General features: G+C 36.4%; 1 protein-coding gene across 1 annotated transcript in view; it reads right to left on the bottom strand.

The window, feature by feature from the left end:
- LOC125681995 (ATP-binding cassette sub-family B member 6-like) overlaps nt 1-10,490 on the bottom strand; it is a 16,548-nt gene continuing 6,058 nt past the window's right edge. Inside the window, exons 6-18 of the mRNA XM_048922361.2 lie at nt 10,272-10,361; nt 9,740-9,861; nt 8,204-8,313; nt 7,894-7,959; nt 7,240-7,454; nt 6,868-6,931; nt 6,617-6,702; nt 6,430-6,487; nt 6,082-6,186; nt 4,777-4,951; nt 2,610-2,722; nt 2,343-2,506; nt 1-2,044 (exon numbers count right to left, since the gene is read on the bottom strand). Of these exons, the coding sequence (XP_048778318.2) occupies nt 1,909-2,044; nt 2,343-2,506; nt 2,610-2,722; nt 4,777-4,951; nt 6,082-6,186; nt 6,430-6,487; nt 6,617-6,702; nt 6,868-6,931; nt 7,240-7,454; nt 7,894-7,959; nt 8,204-8,313; nt 9,740-9,861; nt 10,272-10,361 (1,504 nt within the window). The 3' untranslated portion in view covers nt 1-1,908. The remainder of the gene's footprint in view (nt 2,045-2,342; nt 2,507-2,609; nt 2,723-4,776; nt 4,952-6,081; nt 6,187-6,429; nt 6,488-6,616; nt 6,703-6,867; nt 6,932-7,239; nt 7,455-7,893; nt 7,960-8,203; nt 8,314-9,739; nt 9,862-10,271; nt 10,362-10,490) is intronic.

The raw sequence follows: 10,490 nt of genomic DNA on the forward strand, positions 1-10,490 counted from the left end.
TTTTCTTATTTTTCTTTACTTAATATAATACAACAATGCAGATTTATTTTTGAAAACATTAGGTTTACAATATCAGTGTAGAAAACATTAGGTTTACAATATCAGTGTAGAAAACATTAGGTTTACAATATCAGTGTAGAAAACATTAGGTTTACAATGTCAGTGTAGCAAATTACATGATACACTACAAATAATCATATGGTGTCATTTTTTGTGAAACACAATGAAAGATGATAATTTCATAATCCCATCGACAATTACAGGAACAGTTTGAACGCAAGGAAAGTACATGTAGACTATTTCTAAAGATTCCTTTTGTAGTGAGCACTTGCATGATCTCATTACTTGAATAAAGTGCACCGCCACGGCACATGATACGCCCGTCACATATTGTTAACAGTATAGATTGTACCCATTAAAACATTTTTTTTATATCACCTTAATTAAATGTCACAGTGACCTTAAAGTAGGATGCGACACACCTTCTACCTAAGATGCATTAGTTGACCAATTTTGGTGATTCTAGGTCTAATAGTTTTCAAGTTATGAGCCGGACAAGTTTTTGCCATATATGGCCATATCTTCTTAATGAAAAGTCACAGTGACCTGGTTTTAATGTGCGACACACCTTCTACCCAAGATGTATCTACAGACAAAGTTTGATGATTCTAGGCCTTGTAGTATTTAAGTTACGGGTCGGACACGAAAAAGCTAACAGACGGACGGACAGACGGATATCTTCTTAATGAAAAGTCACAGTGACCTGGTTTTAATGTGCGACACACATTCTACCCAAGATGTATCTACAGACAAAGTTTGATGATTCTAGGCCTTGTAGTATTTAAGTTACGGGTCGGACACGAAAAAGCTAACAGACAGACGGACGGACATGAACGCCATACCATAATACGTCCCATCTTAAGACGGGCGTATAAAAATTAAGTCCCTGATGCTTGTGATGGTTGACTTCTTTGATAGGAATTTTGTTGAAGCACGTGTACAGCGATCTACTGAATTCGTTTTTGTTGTTGAGGATTTTAAGAAGCTGTCAGGTTTACTGGGACTGAAAGTGACCAGCCACTGCTTTGCCCATTCAGGGAGACCTGCTGCAAGATGTTATACTACTATACATGAAGTCGTATAGTTTGCAAAACGTTTTATTGCCATGAAGATCAATGACAGTATCAGTGATAAATACTCGGAAAAAGAGGAGGCCCAAAGATAAATCCCTGGGGTACACTGTCTTTATCCGTAAAGTAAGACTGTTATTTATAATTTAAGCAACTTTCAAACATATGTTCCAAAATCAGGCCTACAAAAAGCAGATCAAAAGTCTTGCGAATATAACAAAATACACACCTAACTTCTTTGCATATGGTTAACGCTTTCTCTTTGTCATTCATGATATCCATAAGTTACATGTAGTTTATTGCTGAGGTGCCCATTTGGAAAGCAGATTGAATGCAACAGAAGAAATTAAATACAGTAAGATAATCTTGAATGTGATTGTACACGAAACACTCCCAGTATTTTTCCTGTAACAGTGAGGAGACGCAGGGCAGTAGTTCACAAGAACTGTATCCCTTTTCTGCACAGGAAGAACGATTTTAACCTTTCTGCTCAAGTTTACCATATATTTGATTTCTGTATCCACCTCACTTTCCTTTAAGAAATGGTGTATACACCCGTAACACTTTAAACCAGTACCATACACTACAACACACGGATTCACTGACATCGACATCACGGGAAACATTCATCTTGTAGATTGCTCTGTTAATAGTTCAAAGTTTTGTAGTCATTCATTTGATAGGTAACAGAGCAACACATGACAATAAATGCCTGTTTGAAACAAGCAGACATTCTCTAGTATCATTGATAAAAGAGCGATATAACGATGCTTTTTCGTCACCGAGTTCCGTCGTCTGCTGATCCGTTTGATGACGTAGAACTCAGGGCGCCGTTGTCTTTGTCCTGGGTGTTCTGTAGCTGCTGTTTCCACATATCCTTGTAAAAGCCTCCGTGTAATAAAAGTTCATTATGTCTGCAAATACAGAAAAGTGTTAGCGGCATATAAATATAGAAATGTGTCCAGCTCATACTCGATTCCTGTCACACAAGTGCATCTGAGAGGGGGGGGGGGGTTAATAAATACGAGGGGAGTTAACAAAGACGACAAGTTTTATTCTTATATACAATTGTCTATCTTACAACAACCTGTAAATGATTACCTTAATTATCATCAAACATAATCATATACCTTTTCTTTTTGTATTCATCGGGAATGACACGTGTAATATAGAAAGATGATTATTGAAAATGTTAAAACCTCTACAACTTACGTTCCCTTCTCTATAATTTCTCCCTCCTTCATGACTAGGATCTGATGAGCATGTATGACTGTTGATAATCTATGAGCTACGATAATTGTTGTTCGATTCCGGCATATTTCCTCCAAGGAGGCTTGTATGTATCTCTCCGTGCTTGTATCCAGAGCCGATGTGGCCTGCACATAGTACATTAGATATAATCATTAACTGCATATTCGCGGTTAAAAACCACAATATATAGCAAAGAAAGTGGACACATCCATTACTCAAACATCTTACTTCATCAAGAAGCACGATCGTTGGATTTTTCAATATAGTTCTAGCAATGGCTACTCTTTGTTTTTCGCCTCCACTCAATTTTAAACCTCTTTCTCCAACAGCTGTGTCATAACCTAGTGAAAAATATAAAACATCAAATTATCTTGTATATATATAAGACTTGGGTAGTCTCTATCCAGAGTTGTTCGTTCATACCTTTCAGTACACGAAAGCAAGGGACGATAACTCTGGGTTGAGATTGATACGATCATCCAGAGAATAGGTGTGTTTTGGTATAGTGTTTATTTTGCAAGTCATTGATTAAAATTCCAAGATAGTGATTGCTCATTTGCCAAACGCTCAAAAGTGAGAATCACGGGTTTTTTGGATATATGACCTTAAAAAAGCGGCAGATTTTGGTACATTAAATAACCTCACTCCTACAACCATTAGCGCTAAGCAATAAACAACTGGTGACGTCTCAATATGAGTGAAAAATTCTCGACGGGACGTAAAAATATTAACCAATCAATATATCCGGCACAGACTTAAACACAGGCACTTGTTTCTGTAAATAAGTTATGCCGTCTGTATACTAATAACACAAAGTGTGTTGTTATTATTAGTCTACAGACGTCATAACTTATATATAGGAACAACACAAGGCGTGTTATTGTATTATTATAAGTATACAGACAAGGTGTGCTATTATTATTGTACTGACGTCATAACTTACTTACAGAAACACAAGGTGTGCTATTATTATTGTACAGACGTCATAACTTATTTACAGAAACAAGTGTCTGTGGACTTATCTTTCGTAGTTCAGCAAGGAATATCACAGGAATGTGTGTTTTTGGTATGAACAAGACTGAGCTAATTTCACTTAGATTAAGTTGTGCTGATTCCTATGGTAACTGGTAATATAGGGTTGTTGAAGTTATATTGGTGAATATTGGCACGAGTTGGCTGTGAAAATGCACGAGCTTGCGAGTGCATTTTGACTGCCAACGAGTGCCAATATTCACCTATATAAGTTCAATAACCCTTTTATTATATAGTTAAAGATTATATCCCTTTTCATTCAAACTACTCCAAAATAGACGAGAATTCATCAATATTGGCAGTGTGCAATAACAGCATGCATTTCTTAACTGTTCAATATTTAATCCGTCATTAATGCATGAAGCAAACTGATTTTGTAAATGGGGGCATCATAATTTATGTACAGTAAAACATTTTGTTTAAGTAAATATCAAATACCGGCTCTGTCAGATTCGGAGGACCGTCGTCTGCCATTTTGGCTTGTTTACGTCGTTATGGTAACGTCAATATTGAACGCTCATACTCGGAATGTTTCGGGCGCATACAATTTACGCAATGCAAAGTTAGCGTTCAATAAATTCTCAGGATATTGAACGCTAACATTCTCTAGATTTTACGAAGATTTAATAGTTGACTATTTATTAGCTATATAATAATACCTATTATTATATAGCTAATAAATAGTCAACTATAAAATCTTCGTAAAATCTAGAGAATGTTAGCGTTCAATATCCTGAGAATTTATTGAACGCTAACTTTGCATTGCGTAAATTGTATGCGCCCGAAACATTCCGAGTATGAGCGTTCAATATTGACGTTACCGTCACGACGTAAACAAGCCAAAATGGCAGACGACGGTCCTCCGAATCTGACAGAGCTGGTATTTGATATTTACTTAAGCAAAGTGTTTTACTGTACTTAAATTATGATGTCCCCATTCACAAAATCAGTTTGCCTCATGCATTAATGACGGGTTAAATATTGAACAGTTAAGAAATGCATGTTGATATTGCACACTGCCAATATTGAAATCTCGTCTATTTTGGGGTATTTTGAGTGAAAAGGGATATAATTTAACGACTAAATACTTTAGCTATATAATAAAAGGGTTATTGAACTTATATTGGTGAATATCGGCACTCGTTGGCTGTCAAAATGCACTCGCAAGCTCGTGCATTTTCACAGCCAACTCGTGCCAATATTCACCAATATAAGTTCAATAACCCTATAATATTCCTGATCCCACAGGTTGATAAATATTGCAAATATACAAGCAATCATATAATAGTGGACTGTGCATTTATGAGATGTCCACTCCTATATATTGCAAAAACAGTCTTTTTTTTTTGAAAGGCTCTCTCACCGTCTGGAAAGCTTAGAATTCTGTTGTGAATATCTGCCGCTTCCGCCGCATCTAAGACATCGACATCATGCGCTTCTCGGTTTCCATAGCGAATATTGTAACGGATGTCTTGATTAAACAACACCGTGTCCTGCGGTACTACCCCGACCTGTTTCTGGAGCGAATTTTGCGTAATCTACAAATGTGGAGGCAAAATTAAGGAGTTATATGTTTAACAAATCTACGGAAAATACAATGCATGAAATGTATAAATGTGTATAATAATCGTATGGGTATGAATTAGTATTCTCTCTAGAGAAGTGGACAGGCATAGCCTACATCAACTTCTCTTCGCAAGCCGTCATACTTTGATTCGAGAAAAGTGAAAGTCACGGATCTTTCGGGTATGACTTTAGAAACGGTCAATATTTATGGTATTTCACGCTCAATATTTGTGTTATTTCACCTCAAGCTGGTGAGGTCTTTACATGAGTGAAAAATTCTCGAATGGGACGTAAAACGCGTTGCCGGTAAAACCGTTAAATCGTCATGGGCAAAACCGTTAAATCGTCGCCGGTAGATCAGCATTAACAGTCGCAAATAACAAATGAGAAGATAGTTATTCCCTATATCAAACAAACAAAACTAGTCATTAACTATGAATGATTAAATTTTCCGGGTATTACACCGATATTTGTAAGAATAACTTCAAAAGTCCTCTGTAAGTCCCTTCTCTAATCAGCATGCTACGTCTTTCGAATTTATGATGATTGCAAAGTGCTGAGGGGGGATACATCCATCCCTTCCTTTCTGCTTGGATTATTTCACATAAAGAGTTACATTGTACCGTGGTGGGGACTGCAATTCCAAAACATAATGCATCATCTAAGGTACTAACCATCCCCCCCCCCAAATTGGGGTGGGGTGCCCGGAGAGCAGGAGAAAGAAGAAATTACCAAATCAGAAGAGGTCTGTATGGGACTTGCTCCTAAATTTGTCTGTATATGTTGGAAATCGCAGAAATTATAGTTCTTTTCTTTTATCTAAACATCCACGAATAGAATTTGGAGGGGGGAACAAAGTTACAAATTTAGTTGGCCGCTAGACGTAACTTAAGCTTAGTCTGAATTGGCAGACAATGTATCTTGCGCAGATTACATACAGCTAGGATGGATGTAAAACCCAACCGAAAACCAATACAAAAATTACCAAAGAAAAAACAATTCAATATTCGTAAATAGTGAACAGGAGAATTCCCAGGTCTTGGGAAAGTTTTGAATTTTACCAGGGCGTTGACATTTATCTCAAACATCGTTTCCTGCCTACCTGTGATATGTCTTGTCCATCAATAAGAATTGCTCCGCCTTGTATATCATAAAACCGGAAGAGCAGCCGGACTATTGTACTTTTACCACTGCCTGAGTGACCAACCTTTCAAGGTAAATAGTCCTTTAGTATTACAGAAAAACCAAGAAATCAAAGCTTGTAGAAAATACACACAACCAACTTCACATGAAGCTTGATATTTTTGACCTGTCTAAATTCTTTAATTTCCTTTGGTTGCCATTGGTTTGTTGTATACGTATGTTGCATGTTAGTTTTTATACAAGTCTTATCTTTATTTTTCATTTCGAATTTCACGGTAGCTTTGAGATGAAAAAAAAATGATCTCACCAAAGCATATGTCTGTCCGGCTGGAACGTTGAAAGACAGATTCTTTAGAATGGGACGTCTGAAACATTAGCATAGTGTACATGTTTTTCTATACAACAGCTATGTCACACCAGGCTTAAACAAACACACACAATACTGTATCCTGATTATGTACCAAACACAAATTAGTCATAAAGAAAATGCTTACTCTTTGGTATAACTAAAGTTAACATCTCTAAATTCAATCCCCCCTCCGTTTAACACGAGGTCAGTGGATCCCGGATGGTCGTTAATCTACAAGGCAATATATATCTCCATATTATCACATCTTTCTTCAACAGTCAATAACACAATTTATAACCCTTTTATTATATTGTTCTTCGGTGGACAGCCAATGAGAGCCTAGCTATAGGTCATCATATAAATGTGTATGTACGATTTCAAAAACAGGTCTCATACCTCTGGCTGTTCTTGCAGTAATTCAAACATGTTTTCCATATCAATAAAAGCCTGCTGGATCATCCTGTATAAATAGAAGTGAATTAAAACCTAAATAAAACTGAAATACTTCATATGCTCATCGAATTCTTTATCGATCTCAAATGAGTACACTTTCTATTTTCCTCAAATATTTCATGTTGTTTAATTTTCTCATCATTTCCATACATTTAATACTGTGGACCAGGTATTTTTGTTTACCTGAGGCTTACTGATTTTAGAATTTTTATTTATTTATTTTGCGAATCATTTACAAAAAAAATAAAAATCTCGAGCGTAATTCAAATGATTCCAATATCGCAGCCATTTGCGAAAATCTCCAAGTCTTTTTACCTGTAATAAGTTCCAATCCAATTCAGAGGGCCGTACAACTGAGTGATGTAAGTTCCGAACAAAATGTAATCCCCAACGGTCAGTTTCAGACCGTCAATGTCGCTGACCACACAGTAGGCACACAGGAGTGAGCCCACACAAAAGCCCACCGTGATGGTGATGTTCTGAAGGCAGCTCAGAAGGTTTAAAGATGATGTCGACTTGAACTCCGCCACCTATGTTTAAAGGGTGAATACAACATCGTCACGAAGTTTTCTAACGCTAGTAAGCCATAGATACAAAAATAAAATGAGGATTATTCTTAAAGTGTGAAATTATAAAACGTCTTGTAAATGCTATAGCCAGAAAATTTACCTAAAAACTATATATATTTAATTGTTTTACTGAATCTCTGAATTTTACCTGAAAACTGGATTGCTTTAATAGTACATGTATTTCTTAATTTTACCTGAAAACCTTAGCTTGTTTTATAGAATCTATGAATTTTACCTAAAAACTTTAAATTGTTTTTATCGTATTTCTGAATTTTACCTGAAAACTTTGAATTGTTTTAATGAATCTCTGAATTTTACCTGAAAATTGTGGATTAATTTATTGCAGCTTTGAATTTTACCCGAAAACCTTAGATTGTTTTATCCCATCTCTGAATTTTACCTGAAAACTGTGGATTGCTTTATCGTATCTCTGAATTTCAAAGTCTGAGGCTGCATAATACTTCACCTTTCAAAATAGAAAATATTCGTTAAATGCACATACATTGAAAAAACATTTTTATACAGCAAGAATATTGTAAAGAGCGAAATCATTACTTGTTTATATACATTTACATGTATACTAAAACCCTGTGTAAATGTTCTTGTTTCCCTTAGGTACGGGTCTATATCTGATCTGTTTGTTTACTTAGGTAATATATACTCTCCCGTGATTCGACTCGTAACAAATTCAGAAATAATTTACAAAATACCGTTTCAAAATTTAGCAACGAGTCCACGGCCGTCTGATTGCGTTGATTGTCCAGTCTGTTCTGTAATCGTCGATATTTTGTTCGCCATTCTGTGATCAGAACTGTAATACCTGCAGAATAGATTAAAAGAAATCGTTAATTTTAGCCGTAAACTTTAACATGCAGTTGGAAGTGTAATGGGTTTTCACTGAAAGATTGCGGCCCAGGGGCCAATCTAATTAAAATTAGATGTAAGATCCGCTCGCATACATAACATCGATGTTGTGTATGCGAATACGCGAGCGGATCTAACATCTAATTTTAATTACATTGCCCAGGGGCACAACTTGATTAAATATTGATACGTCGAATCTTTGAATAAACGGGAGTCGACTCTACAATACGAGGCTTGCGTATCAAAAGAGGCTTCCATTCCTGTATTCAGTGGCGTATCCAGAGGGGTTTCGGGGGTCTGATCGTCAGAAAATTTTGCTTAACGCATTTTGCGGGTGGAAACACTCCCTCCCTTGAAAACCAAAATTAATAGCAGAACCCCCCCCCCCCTTTCAAAAATTCCTGGATCCGCTCCTACTATTCTCAAGAACTTTCTATTCCAAGGACCATGGTCTGAGTAAACTTAAATCGACATTTGCATTATCATCTAACCCAACCTCTCATCACTTCATTTACTCAAAATACCCTTACCAAAGATTCTTTATCATCACTACATTACTCAAAATACCCTTACCAAAGATTTTTTATCATCACTACATTTACTCAAAATACCCTTACCAAAGATTTTTTATCATCACTACATTTACTCAAAATACCCTTACCAAAGATTTTTTATCATCACTACATTTACTCAAAATACCCTTACCAAAGATTCTTTAACATCACTACATTACTTAAAATACCCTTACCAAAGATTTTTATGCCTATAGTGTGGTCTAAACTAGCTCTGTGGAGCTGACGTAGAAGTGAAAAATGTAAAAAGTTGACACAGACAGGCATTCAAGACCGACTCAAACAACATGATCTCAATTGATAAGTAAGATGAATCAAAATAATCTTCATTGACCAAGTGACATAAAAAGACCGAGAGCATGAAAATATCTGTCTAACCTGTGGGTTTAGAACACAACACAAGCATCAGAATATCTCAACCGACCAGGTGAGTTTGCCAGACAAGCATCAAAATATCTCAACCGACCAGGTGAGTTTGCAGGACAACTATTAAGGTATCTCAACCGCCCAAGTGAGTTTGCAGAACAACTACATTGTATTAAGGTATCTCAACATACCAGATGAGCTTACCATACTTTTTTTTTTAATAGAAATATCAGAAGTTGTCTCTTCGTTTACCTTTCGCAAACGAAGAGTTCACGTGACCAAGACTTTGGAATGCGAGAATGGAAGAGTTCACGTGACCGAGACTTTGGAATGCGAGAATGGAAGAGTTCACGTGACCGAGACTTTGGAATGCGAGAATGCAAGCATGCAATGAATGCAAGGATGTACAATGTATAAATGTAACTATTTTACCACAGTACTCACCTAAATAAAACAGCATACACATGAATGTTATAATTCCAAATATATAGTTGAAGGCAAGAACGAAGTACATAATGGCGAGTATGACGTCTATTATGGTAGGGAAGATGTTGAATAATATATATCTACAAAAGAAACAGCAGATTAAACACTGTATACCACAATCTAAGTAAAATTACATGATAGATTCGCTCGCATTGATGTGAGTATGCAGTGGATCAAAAAGTGTATATGAAAACCAATCACTATACACGTACATACATCAGGTAAATTAATGAATTCGTTATCTACAATTTACAAAGCAATCCAGTTTAAATGTAAATCAATGAAAGTGCACCGTTTACTAAAAGGGGCATGAGACTGATTTTGTAAATTATTCCTGTTCACAGGGGAGTGGATGGAAGATCTTATTTTAATTGGAGTGAGAGACGAGATTCGCCCTGCTTTATTTTATCTTGTATACCTGTAAATCATTGTACACATCTGTACTAGATACAGATGGTATAGAAGGGCAGTTCGAACAGCGCCGACTCACCCGAGTAGACTGTTAATGCTGGTCGTTCCTCGGTCGATCGTCCTCAGTACCTCGCCAGTCTTCCTCTCTAAGTGCCAGCGCAGAGATAGGCTTCATAACAACACAATATTACAATACTATTACACTCAATAAAACTTGAAGACAAACTAGGGACACTTTCGAATAAATACTGCTTGAAACTTCAGATTCTTTAAGGACTCTATTTTGTGTTGGGTTGGG

Source organism: Ostrea edulis, chromosome 2, assembly GCF_947568905.1.
Source record: "Ostrea edulis chromosome 2, xbOstEdul1.1, whole genome shotgun sequence".
In the NCBI taxonomy this organism is placed as follows: Eukaryota; Metazoa; Mollusca; class Bivalvia; order Ostreida; family Ostreidae; genus Ostrea; species Ostrea edulis.